The sequence below is a fragment of the Propithecus coquereli genome, unplaced genomic scaffold, assembly GCF_000956105.1.
Source record: "Propithecus coquereli isolate 6110/MARCELLA unplaced genomic scaffold, Pcoq_1.0 Scaffold56, whole genome shotgun sequence".
NCBI classification, from domain to species: Eukaryota; Metazoa; Chordata; class Mammalia; order Primates; family Indriidae; genus Propithecus; species Propithecus coquereli.
Genome location: NW_012151507.1, coordinates 1345155 through 1358674, shown reverse-complemented (window position 1 = coordinate 1358674; position 13520 = coordinate 1345155). Strand labels below are relative to the sequence as shown.

The following is a 13520-nucleotide window of genomic DNA, read 5'->3' as shown; positions in this document are numbered from 1 at the left end:
CAAAATCCTTCGTGTTCCCTCCATCCTTCTGATATCACGGCATGGTGGAAGATCCCATTCTCCCCTCAGGCCTGAGAATCTGAGGGTGATTCTTCAAAGGCTGTGCAAACAGAACAGAGAATCCTTCTATTTGAGTATCTATTTGTACCCAGATGGACCCAATCATCATCATTAAATACTTACTGATTATGCCAATTGAATGCCCAGACATTGTTAGGGTTAAAAAAGTGTAAGATATTATTCCTCCTCTAGGTCTTTAGTGAAATATATTCCACCAAAGCCCAGCTTAGATGTATGGGTGTCACTTTGAAGCTTAAAACCTTTCTGCCGCTTCCAGTCATTTTCATGATAATGTTCGAATTCCTTGCTGTGACGCACCTGGTAACCATGTGCCTTTCCAACCTCATCTCCTTCTGGGCCCCCTCTTCCGGGTTGTTTAAGTATCTTGTCCTCAGCAGCACCCACTCCACCCCTGGTCCACTGGGAAAACCGTGGTTAAGTTTTGATACCCAGCTCCAGGATCTATTCCTCAATGAGGGTGTCCCTGGAACTAACCCATCCCAACTAGACAGTGCAGCTCTTCCCTCCTCTGCGTGACTCTCCAGCACGTGCCTCAGTTAGCGTACTGATCACACCGTATCACAGTTGCCGCCTTGACACGCTTTTCACCTGTTACACTGTGAGCTCTTTGAAAATCCTATTTCTTGTTCCTTCTTATATCCCCAGTGCTTGGCATACAGTAAGTCCTCAATAATGATGTATAAATGAATGGATGAATAGACGAATAGCTCGGAAAGCAGGAAGTTATTGCTCTTTATAATGGCGAGCTAGAATCTCGGTCTTCGAGGATCACGTAACAGAATCAGGGCTGCAGTTAGTTCAAGGTGTCCTTATTATTCACACTTGTATTCTTGAGGCTCAGCACTGCACTTGGCATGCGTAGGCCATCCACGAAGTGTTGTTTGAATAAATGTACGAATGAATAATAATTTTTAGTGAGTGTTTATTAGATGGTAGGCACTTTACCTCAAAATATACAATTTAGTCTCAATATCAACCATATGAGGTAGAAACTATTATCTCCATCTTATAAATTTAAAAACAGAGGCTTAGAGATGTTAAGTGACTTGTCTGTGGTTGGTCATAGCCCTAGCAAGCAGCGGAGCCAAAATTCAACCATCACAGTAACGTACCGTAGAACCTCAGTGGTATGCACAACAACCATTTATTTATGTCACAAGTATGTGGGGTTCAATTGATCTTGGCTGGAATTTAGTGAGCCTGCCTTGTTTTATTCACACGCCTGGGGGTCAGCAGGCTGTTGGCCTGCGACCCAGGATGGCCGCAGCTGGGATAGCCGGGGCAGTCTGGCTGACATAAGTGGGGCAGTTTGGCTCTATGTATCTCATCCTCCATCAGGCATGTTGTCATGGCAATATCAGAGGAGCAAGAACAAGCAGGCCCAATGCACAAGCATTTTCCAAGCCTCTTTGCTAGGTCTTACGTTTGCTAATATTCCATTGACCAAAGCATTCCCAAGGCTGAGGCAAGAGAAGGAGGACACTGCCAAGTTACGTAGTAAGGGGCATAGATATGGGTAGGGGTGAAGAAGGGGGGCCATAATGCAGTCAGTCTACCACACCGAGGACTATCTGACCCCAAAGCCTGTACTCTTCACTATTTTCCTATACCATCTCTGCAGATAAAAGAGTATAGTAGTATACATGCAGATGTGAACAAGGCCTGATTCCTGCCCTGAAAATCCGCAGTCTAATGAGGAAGACCAGCATATACAAAATTAGCTCTATGTTACATGGGAGACTTTGATATGTGCTATAAGAGAGGCATAACAAAGTAGCATGGTAATTCAGAGAGGGAAATAATTCATTCTGACTAAAAGGCTCCATCAAGAGATAGTATTGGCTGGGCACGATGGCTCATGCCTGTAATCCCAGCACTTTGGGAGGCTGAGGTGGGAGAATGGCTTGAGGCCAGGAGTTCAAGAACAGCCTGGGCAACATAGCAAGAGCCCATCTATACAAAAGATAAAAAATTAGCTAGGCATGGTAACTGGAGTCGATAGTCCTAGCTACTGGGGAGGATGAGGCAGGAGAATTACTTCAGCCCAGGAGCTCGAGGCTGCAACGAGCTCGTGCCACTGCACTCCAGCCTGGGCAAAAGAATGAGACCCTGTCTCAAAAAAAAAAAGGGAGAGAGAGAGAGAGAGAGAGAGAGAGAGAGAAAGATAGTCTTATGTAGTAGGCAAGCATGTGAACCCCTGACCCAGGTTTAGAGACTGTCTGTATCCTATGGCAACATTAGATATAGGATCTCGGGCAAGTTAAACTCTCTGTACCTCAATTTCCTTATTTATAAAATGGACATAATAGTAGGATTTCTTAATAATGTTTTTGTCAAAAGGAAATGATATGTGGAAAGCACTTGGAACTGTGCCAGACACACAGCACGTGCTCGACAAAGGTAAGTTAGTATTGTTTGAGCAATTGGTGGAATCTTCCCAGATGTGATTTTCTGCACCACATACAAGTGTGTTGGGTCATCTATTAGGTGTCTGGTTATACCAATGCAGACTCAACTAGCATCTATTGAACAATGTGCCAGGTGCTATGGTAACAGCTGCCATGTAAGTTGTTTGGGTTCTCTATGACCAAGCAAGAATTTCTCCTTTCTCCTTCTCTTGGCATTTATAACCCTTGAGTCAGGGGACAGACTCTTGTTAGAGATTAGAAAGGAGGCTTTCTGGGCACTAAGAACTAGTCACTGTTGCTCTCAATATTTCTCTGCTTCGAATCTAACATCTGTTCTCTTTTTCTTCTCTTCAGCATGTTTGGTATGGCATACCTCATCTGCAAGAGAAATGAGGGTTACCCCTTGCTGGGTAGGTAGTGGTCCTTGATTTTAAACTTCTTTGTTCAACAAAACATGCAGAAAAGTACACCCATGATGCATATGCAGCTTACTGAATTAATCACAGAATGACAATTAATCATCATCCAGGTCAAGAAATAGAAAAATAGGCATACTCCACGAAACCCTATATGTTCTCTCCCACTGCCTTTCCCCAAGGACTTCTAACACCTTAGGTTACTTATGCCTGTTTGAAATTTATATAGTTGAAATCAAGCATTATGCAATTATATATACCTTATACCTTCCTTTACTCAATGGTGTGTTATGAAATTTATCCATATTGTTGGATGTAGCTGTAATTCATCTATCATTACTATGCAGTGTTCCATATTTTATAAGTATACGATTTATTCATTCTGTTGTACAACATTTGGGTTGTTTCCAGTTTTTGGTGCCTGTGAACAACATTGACATAAACATCCTCGCACAAGCCTTCTGGCGAACACATGTATGTGTTTCTGTTGAGTACATACATAGGAATGAAGTTGTTGGGACAAAGGTTACAATTTTGGTAGATTGTGCCAAATGGTTTTTCAAAATGGTATTTATTTATATTCTGACCAACCATGTTATGAGAGTTCCAGTTGTTCTTCATCTTTGCCAACAACTTGGTTTTATCAGTTTTTATAGTTTTAATAATTCTTTTGGGTGTATAGTGGTATCTTATTGTGGTGTCCATTTGTATTGCCCTGATGTGGCTGAGCTCCTTTTTTTAATATATTTATTGGCCATCGGACATCTTCTTTCAACAAGTACCTGTACAACCTTTTACCTATTTTTCGGGTGGGCTATATTTTTATTATAGATCTTCTGGAATTATTTATATCTTCTGGAAATGGGCGCATTGCCATTTGCTTGCCCTGTATGTCACTTTTCCCACTCTGTGCTTTCCTTTTTACTCTCTCAATGATGTATTTAATGAACAGAGTTCTTAATTTTAATGTTTCCAATTTATCAATCTTTTCTTTTACAGTTAGTGCTTTTGCATACTGTTTAAGAAACCTTTCCTCACTCAAAAGTCACAAAGATATTTTTCTAGATTTTTTTTCAGAAATGTTGTTTTGCCTTTTACATTTAAATCTACAATCCATCCAGAAGTGATGTTTTTGTGATTCTTGGTGATAGGAACCCTATCATAAGAAAGCTAACTGGCGATTAGACAGGAAAGTAGACCTGAAATGAGGCAGGGCTACTCCCTAGGAGAGAAGAGACCCAGTGAAGATTGGCCTGTGGATTCTGGAGGCATCCATTTCTAGTAGCACTTGTAATCATTTTCTGTTAGACCTGAACATCCCTGAGAGTCTCATCATAAGTTAAATCCTGGTCATAAGGCCGGGCGTGGTAGCTCACGCCTGTAATCCTAGCACTCTGGGAGGCCAAGACAGGCGGATCGTTTGAGCTCAGGAGTTCGAGACCAGCCTGAGCAAGAGTGAGACCCTGTCTCTACTAAAAATATAAAGAAATTGGCCAAACAACTAAAATAGAAAAAATTAGCCGGGCATGGTGGCGCGTGCCTGTAGTCCCATCTACCTGGGAGGCTGAGGCAGGAGAATCGCTTGAGCCCAGGAGTCTGAGGTTGCTGTGAGCAAGGCTGATGCCATGGTACTCTAGCCCAGGCAAGAGAGGAGACTCTGTCTCAAAAAAAAAAAAAAAAAAGTCCTGGTCATAGCTGTGTTAGAGCAATTCAGAAGAGGCTCTATCCTGCACTTTGGAGGAATGTTAGGCCAGAATCTTGGTGTCAGCACAGGCTAAAGGAAGGCAACAGCTCCAGAACTTCAGAAAACACCTGGGCCAGCAGAAATGCCCCACTTTCACTGTATTCAGGTGGTTTTCAGAGTCTTCATGCAAATCACCTCTTGTAAATCCAGATTCCCAAACTCCTGAAGCTAGAGAAGAAAGGAATAGCCACTCTCACCCTCCTCTGAGGCCATCCTTTCCGTTCCAAGATATGCTTATTTGTGATAATAATTGACAGTAAATGGAATCCTAATCTCCTTTCTACAAGATTACAGACCCAATATGACAGTCACATTAGAACGCATTGGTACAATATGCACACATTTCTCAGTCTGATCTAGTTGTCTTTTGGCTCTGATTCTAGCAGTATGAGGTAAAAATCAGGCCCACATACTTTTCCTTAAAGCTATAGCCAAAAACAGATTATCAGAGGTTAGCAGTGTGGGAGATGCCCTTCTTTTACAAGGGCTCCTGTAAATGAAATTGTAACATAGATGACAACAAAACTATAACAAACGATAGTGGCTTTTTAGGGTCAAAAGTACACACTACAGTCCCAGACATTAGGGTCTCATTTAGAGTTGTATTTCAAGTCCAGTAGACTTAACCTCATCTTAGAATCCAGCCAAAGATAATCTATAATATTTTGCTTGTCTGTATTTATGAATAGAACACAAGGAGCTAAGAAATTCTGCTACCTGGCCTTTTGAGCCTCATTTTCTGAGTTACTACGTGAACCACAGACTAAAGAAAAACACAACACGTCTCACAAAATTGAAGTTCAAATGCATTTTCAGAAAGGGGCTGTTTCGCCCAAAAGAAGCAATATAGTCTGCAGAGTAATTGTCACCAAACCATACACAGAAATTTATATTACCAAGCAAAGCACTAAGCTTCTTTTTATAAAATAGCTTCACTGGGATTAATGGTCCTAGTTTTCAACAAAGACATTACATAATACCTGAATTTGTATTTGCTCTATCAATGAATAACAGAATGGGCCCTCCAGAGTCATCCATCCAGCAAAGAAGGAATAGTTGGCCCTAAATGATTTTCTAACTCTTTACAGAAGTTGGTCACTGCTTTGAAATTATAGTTCTTTCAGTTCCTTCCTATCCATCCAAGTTTCAAAGACTGTGAACTGAATTTCAGATTTCGGCCAGGACATACTGTTACAATGTATTTAAAAACACACAAGAAAAATAACAGTGATGGGGTTGTCACCTAAGGTGATTTTTATTTTGTTCTTTTTCTTTTCCAAGTTTTCCATATTTTCTGCTGCAAACATATGTTGATTTTATAATCAGAAAAAAAACTGCCATTTATTTTTGCTAAAAATTTAGTTTGCTCTCATGATAGAAATAATCTGTACATGATTTTTGAAGGCAAACTGAATTTTCTTATTATTGTTAATATTTCCACTAGCCCTGAAGTAAGTATAATTTTAATTTATTGAGGGCAAGTTTCCTTCATCCCAGAATAAGAAATAAAAATATTTTATCCATAATTGTTCAATATATAAATCCTAACTTTAATAAATTTATTCCCTACTGTTGCAGTTTACAGATAACTTCTAGTGTGTCGTATTAAAAAAAAAAAGGAAAAGGAAAAAAAATAAACTTTGGGTTTATAGCCTTGGTTTAATTTCTGGTTCAGCAAGCTAAGCAAATCTCACTTTTCTACATTATAATTGAATGGACATTATAATGAACATTGTAAGAATACTTTCCCTCACAGCTTGTGGTAATTGAATAAAAATATAAAACCACATTGTTAACTGGAAAGCTCTAGAAGACAATTTTTAAAATTTTAAGAGTGCACATGACTTCAAGAAAGTCCATGAACAATATTGTGGAAATTCTAAGGATATTGTTAGAAAGGGTGTCACTATGTGCTTTTTTATATCTCTAGAATATTTTATATTGATTAAGTTTAATCTTTTTTTAAAAAAAAATTAAAACAACAGGACGTGAAAAGGAAATCAAATACTTTAGGTGTATTATGGAGGAATTCTTGATGTCTAACTGCAGCCGAGTCCTAATGTATGAAGGATTATCAGGATATGGAAAAAGCCAAATACTTATGGAAATTAAGTATCTGGCCCAAGGTGAGAACCACAGGTGGGTGTCTTGGAATTATCATTCCCTTGTGAACTCAGAGAACCCTTACATCCTTAAGAGATTCATTTATTTTGATGTTCCTCTCCCTTATATAACTTACCTTATGTCAACAATCCACAATCTATAATTGCTGGGTGCCATGACTCTTGTGCTAAATAGATAATTTTTTTTAAGAGACAGGGTCTTGTTCTGTTGCCCAGGCTGGAGTGCAGTGGCTTTATCATAGTTCTTTGCAGCCTGGAATACCTGGACTCAAGCAATCCTCCTGCCTCAGCCTCCCAAGTAGCTGGGACTATAGGCGCATACCACTACACCCAGCTAATTTTTCTTATTTTTTGTAGAGATGGGGGTCTCACTACATTGCCCAGGCTGGTCTTGAACTCCTGGCCTCAAGAGATCCTCCCACCTCGGCCTCTGAAAGTGCTGGGATTACAGGTGTGAGCCACTGTGCCCAGCCTGAATAGATAATTAATGATAAACATACTGAACCAAGAAAAAGAGAAACTGGGCTGACCCATGGAAATCCTGATTTAATGCCAGGTAGGGCTTAGGTACTTTAATGCTCCTGAAGTAATCCCAATATGCAGACAGGTTGAAATGCTGAAATCAAGACTAGATTTAGTCTGCGGAGCAAACACTAAGTTTATCCAGCTACCTGACAGGGAATCACTAGTTCAAACCGTTTAGCTGTGAGAGTGGGGATAGAGAATGACAGGTCTCTGGATTTTTGTCGTTTATCTATTTTCATATAAGGAATGTCATGAGGGCTCTCTTTGGGACAATCCACCTGTCACCCTCATGGAAGTGGACAGTACTGTCTTTACCAACTGTGATGATGACCACAACGATGATGATGTCTCCTACCGTTTCACCATCTAACTTAAAGGCTGTAACGGGAAAATTCTTGTTAACCTTACATTATTTTTAGCTGTATTTCTATGTCTCTTTAATGTCAGGCCTGAAAAAGGCCAGTTGTAAAAATATCTTTAACATTGCTGAGGGCATAATTCACAATGACAAGAAGAGATTAATTTATTCATTTATTCAATCACTTATTGAATGCCTAGTATGTTCCAGGAATTGTTAAGTGCTATGTTGGTTAGCCAGGGCTGCTGTAACAAAGTACCACAAATGGGGTGACTTAAACCAGTGGTCCCCAGCCTTTTGGACACCAGGGACTGGTTTCATGGGAGACAATTTTTCCATGGACCGAGGAGGGGGCTGGGGAGAGGTGGAGCTCAGGCGAAGATGCAAGCGATGGGAAGTGGCTGTAAACATAGACGAGGCTCGTGGTGGTTGGCTGGAATCTTTGGTGTTCCTTGGCTTGCAGAAGCTCCGCTCTGATCTCGGCCTTCATCTTCACATAGCACTCTCCTTGTTGTCTGTGTCCAGGTTTCCCCTTTTTATAAAGACATCAGTCATATTGGACGAGGGGCCCACCCTACTCCAGTACGATCTCATCTTAACTAATTACATCTGCAACGACCCTATTCCCAAATAAGGTCACATTTTAGGGGGGACACAAATCAACCCATAATAAGTACTAAAGCCCTGAATATGAATCATATCTGATCCCTGCCCTCGAGGAACTCTCACAGGAGAGGAGAGGAGAGAGTTAACAGTAGGAATCGAATGTGGCGAGGGCAGTGACAGAGACCTGCAATGGAGGTTCGTGGAAGCTCAGAAGGAGGGTATGTGACTCAGCCTGGGGCACCGAGGAGGGTTTCTAGGAGGCCACATCTGAGCTGAGACTTCAGATGAACAGTGGATGAGCTGTGAGAAGTGATGGTATTCTGAGCTGAGGAGACAGCTCTGGGTATGCAGGGAGCTCTCACCTGCTTATTGTTGCTGGAGGGTAGACTGCTAGGCAGAGAGTGGCAAGAAATGACAGAATGAGGCTCTGAAAAGTCTTGTACGTGTCTCCCATCCAAGGACTAACCAGGCCCGACCCTGCTTAGCTTCCAAGATCAGACGAGAGCAGGCACATTCAGGGTGGTATGGCCGTAGATGAAAGTCTTGTATGTCACCTACAGGAGTCTGGGTTTATGCCTTTCGACAATGAGCACCACTGAAAAATTTTAAATAGGAGAGTGACACAAGGAGACTTGCATCTAACCAGATCCTTCAGGTTTCTGTGACAGTGATGCCTTCCGAGGGCCATGACCCCCAGAATCGTGGCATGCCGTTGTGGTAGTGTCGGTGAGAGTGTGAGGACCCAAACCAGGGCAGCGATGGTAGGACTAGAAAGGAGGGGAGAGTAGGTTAAACTATTCAGGGTTTAGGATTATAATAGAATGAGGCTGTGTTATCAGAAGCAGGAATAATGAACGGCTTTCAGATACCTTGGTTCATCTCCATCATTGCAGCCGAATGTGAGGAGTCAGAGCTTTCCTTCAACCTTTATTATTTTCAAAAAAGATATTTTAAAACTCTCTTTTGTTTCTTGATTTTCTCGTAAACAGGACTGTTGCCATTGCCTTGACTAAGATCAGCTTCTGTGAAACTTTTTATACCATCCAGATATTTATGGCCAGTGTACTAGGTCTGGATACTTGTAAACATTATAAAGAACGGCAGTCCAACCTCCAAAATAAAGTCAAGACACTGTTGGATGAAAAGTTTTACTGTCTTCTTAATGACATTTTCCATGTCCAGGTAACTAGCTACCGTTAGACTTCTGCAAGAAATAGCCATGGGCAGGCATGGCAACTCCTCCTTCATGCTTTATGACTTAGCATCTCTTTGACCTTTATTATCCTTTTTTTTTTTCTCATCTAGAGCATCCAGGTGGTTAATAAGTGGCTCCCAATCTTCCTTGAATGTGTATCCCCATTCTTGAGGTGTATTGGAGGTATCTAGAAATACCATACTCAAGAAAATTCAAATGGCCACCTGCTGATTCATTTTTTTCTCACCTTTTCCATCATAGTGATACTATACTAGGTGGTCTGGGGCACAAAATCACTCTGTTCCCACAAGTGCCTGTCAATGCAAAGACAGAGTGTGCCCTGTTCTTTCCTGTATCTATTAGATTCAATGACGTGACTATTAGAGCTGGAAGGGACATTATAGATCATCTAACACTTGAAGATTTTAAGGCAAAGAACAGTTAAGTATTTCGCCCAAAGTTACCACAGCTAGCAGCTCCCTTTGCTATTTTCCCATACTCAGTATTCTCATAATTCTTTGTACAGTTCCCTATTTCACGAGAGATTTCCAGAATGAGCACCTTGAGAAAGCAAAAGCAATTGGAAGCATTGTTTATGAAGATCTTGGAGCAAGTAAGAACATCTGTGGGTCAAGCAATGGGGGGAGGAAAACTGGGTAAATCACTACAAAGCCAGGTGGCCGGAGGGGTTCAGACTCCATTGGCAAGAAGTTTTAAAGTTTGTGAAAGCTTTGTCCTAAAGGGCTTAATTCTCCTCCATCCTCCCAAACCTCGAGCTAAGAGTCTGTTCAGAATTTAGGTATCCTTGAAAGGAGTCCCTTAAGTCTGGCCTCTCCCAGTGCTCTTTGTTCCTGCTCCATGTGTAACATACCACAGCAGTTACGCGTGCAGGCTCTGTAGCCAGACTACTGAGACTTGAACCCCTAGGCCTATCACTTGTACCTGAGCAACCTTGAGCAAGTGACTTAACCTACGCTTCTGTTTTATCATCTATCAAATGGGGGGAAATAGTAGTACCTAGCTCGCACGGGAGTAAGGTTTAGATGCGTAGATGATATATAAAAACTTAGAACAGTGCCTCTTTCATAGGAAACACTCAAGAAGTGTTCACACTCTCTCTGAGTAATCTTGTGATTCCAATTTTCTACTATATGTTGATGATCACCAAATTCATATTTTGGTTCCCACCTCTCTTCTATGCATCAGAACCATTTTCCTAAGAACCCTCTATATACTCCACATGGATGTTGTAACTCACACAGAGTTCAATGTCTAACAGCAAGGTCATTTTTTTTCTGCTACAAATCCCTTTCTTCTCCATCCTGATCCTGACCCTTGATTTAGTTAATGGCAAATTATGCATCATGCATCATTTAAAGTTATCCTTGCCTCCTCCCTCACCCATATCCCCCACATCTACTCAGTTGCCAAGTCCTACTACTTCTGCCTTGGACCATCTCTGAAATCCCTTCGTCCTCTGTTTCTCACTGCAGTGAAAGCTGGGAAGACAGTTTCTTCCGTTGAGATATCTCACACGATGGGAAGGTGGGGGCTGCAAAGCAAGCAGCTGACTCTAAAATGCAAGCTCCGTTTTTTGTTTAAGACTGTATCTCCAGCACCTAGAACAGTACCTGATGCTAATAGATGCACAATAAATGCTTCATGAGTAAATAAATAATTCCGACTAGTTAGGGAAGGGTAGTCTATATGAGAAAATGATCTGCTTTTGGGTGTAACGTATACCACAATTTGAGCTAGACTAGTGTAAACTGCCAGCAGGGCAAGGACTAGATCAGTTTCCTTTAGCACCTAGTCCAGTGGGTGCTCAGCAAGCATGTGTTTAATATGTGTGAGTTGAATAAATGTCACGTAGACATCCCCAGGAGGCCTTCATTGGTCAGTAGATTAAAGTGACTTGTAGTTAACATATCAGTTATTTTTACGTAATGGAAACTTTTACTTGGCTTTTTTGGTTACCTCTACAACTCCATTTATCCTACAAATTTGCATTACTTTTACACAAAAATTTGACCAAGTAAGAGTCCATTCCAGCCAACTATATCCAAATTGCCACAAATCTCAAGTTAATGGAATGTAAATTAATACAAAGTTTTTGGAAATAAAAAGATTTAACTTAGCTGGTTCTTTCTCTTCATCAGCAAACCACAAAACTCAATGCATACCCATATATACAGATAAAAACCTGAATTCCTACAGCACTTTTCTTTCCGTTTCGCTATCTTGTCCAGACAGTGAAAGAGGAAAAGATTATTTTCATCATTGACGAGGCCCAGTTTGTGGATTCGACCTCCTGGGCCTTTATAGAGAAGCTAATTCGGAACGTTCCTATCTTCATCATTATGTCGCTGGCTCCCTTCCTCGGCAACCCCTGTGCAGCGGCCCATGCCATACTGAAGAACAGGAACACCACGTATGTCACCCTCGGGGCGGTACAGCCTAAGGACATCCACAACAAGGTTTGTCTAGACCTCAATGTGAGCAGCATCCCCAAAGAACTGGACTTGTAAGTAACCTGTTTCTAACCTGAGGTCTCGATGTCCACATTCATTCCCCAGGTCCAGACTTCATCAGATTCTTTAGTGTGTGCCTATTGTACTGCCTACTTCAGTATTTTTGCTGGTCCCACCTTTTAAAGGGGCCATTCATTGGTTGGATGGATGTTGCTCACCTTTTCCATGTTCTGTTCCTGCTTCACCTTCTCAAACTGTGCTTAGTGGGTCTGTTTCCCTTTCATTGTGGCGGGTATGGGTATACTCACTTTAATCAACAGTGACTAAGAGCAAGTAAGAGTTGTCATGGGCAAGTTGCAGGAGGCAACCTGGTAAGCATTAAAGACTACGACCTACAATTAAGCAAGGGCTCACCTGGCTAGCAGTAGTGTGGCCTGGTTTTGGTGTTCCCTGTCTCTGGCAGATGTGGAAAGCTGACTCTCTGGTGAGTGCTCTCTGAGTTTTTCAGGGACTTCTCTACTGGGGTCTTGACAGCAATCCCCTTAACAATACAGATGATATCTCTTCTTTAGCTGGCTGTTTGCAACTTACCTTGGTATCTGCATCTGTTCTTTCTAATGAGGTTGCCCTGCTTCTGAAAGAAAGATGTCTTGGACAAAGGTTTATTTAAGATAATCAGGGTAACTCTAGGCATAAATTTGACACACACTCTCTCTTTCTCTCTCATTATAAATATATGTTATATATAAAATATATGCATTAACCTTTTGATCTAGCAATCCCACTTCTAAGAATCTATCTTAAAGATATATTGACAAAAATATGAAGTGACATGTGGACAAGGTTTTTATTGGGACATTGTTTGTATTAATAAAGGACTAGAAACAACCAAAGGTCAATCCCTAAGGAGATAGGTTGAATAAACTAGGATGCGTCCACATAATAAAAAGAAATGAGAAGGATCTGCTGATGTGGAAGATCACTGGGGTATATTGTTGAGTGGAAAACAAGGAGCAGTCTGGTATGCAGTGTACATAACCTGCTGTCTTTTGTTTTAAAAGGCGATGAAGTCAGGGTGTATGTGTGTATTTGTTTATATTTTTGAAAAGAAATATTGGAAAGGTAAACCAAAAGCTAATCAAAATGGTTACCTATAGGGTGAGCAAGGCTGAGGACGTACCTTATTATATAGTTTTGGCTTTGGAAGGATATGTTTTATGTAACTTAAAAAGTTAAATAAAAAGAAAAAGCCGTCCCAAAAAATAGAAAACAAATGGAAACGAATGAAGAATGAGACGTTACTTCCGAGTGATTGAGAATACTCAAATATTTTTCCTTCCTAAAAGGTGGCTCTTCAATATAAACAGGTTGCCTTGTTTTCACCACAGGTACCTGGTGGAGGGAAGCTGTGGGATTCCATATTACTGTGAAGAATTGCTAAAAAACCTGGACCACCACAATGTTTTCATTTTCCAACAAATGGAGCCTGAGGAAAAGACAAATATGACCTGGAATAACCTGTTCAGTGAGTCCTGCAGTGACGGTTCTTGCTCACTCTGTCCTTCTGTGTTAAAAAGTCCTTATGCGGGGGGA

General features: G+C 41.1%; 1 protein-coding gene across 1 annotated transcript in view; it reads left to right on the top strand.

Moving 5' to 3' along the window:
• The window catches only part of ADCY10 (adenylate cyclase 10 (soluble)), a 64053-nt gene that overhangs the window by 17899 nt on the left and 32634 nt on the right, over window positions 1-13520 (top strand). The window contains exons 12-17 of the mRNA XM_012657743.1: window positions 2844-2899; window positions 6635-6788; window positions 9251-9443; window positions 9983-10069; window positions 11706-11980; window positions 13316-13452. Coding sequence (XP_012513197.1) covers window positions 2844-2899; window positions 6635-6788; window positions 9251-9443; window positions 9983-10069; window positions 11706-11980; window positions 13316-13452 — 902 coding nt within the window. The remainder of the gene's footprint in view (window positions 1-2843; window positions 2900-6634; window positions 6789-9250; window positions 9444-9982; window positions 10070-11705; window positions 11981-13315; window positions 13453-13520) is intronic.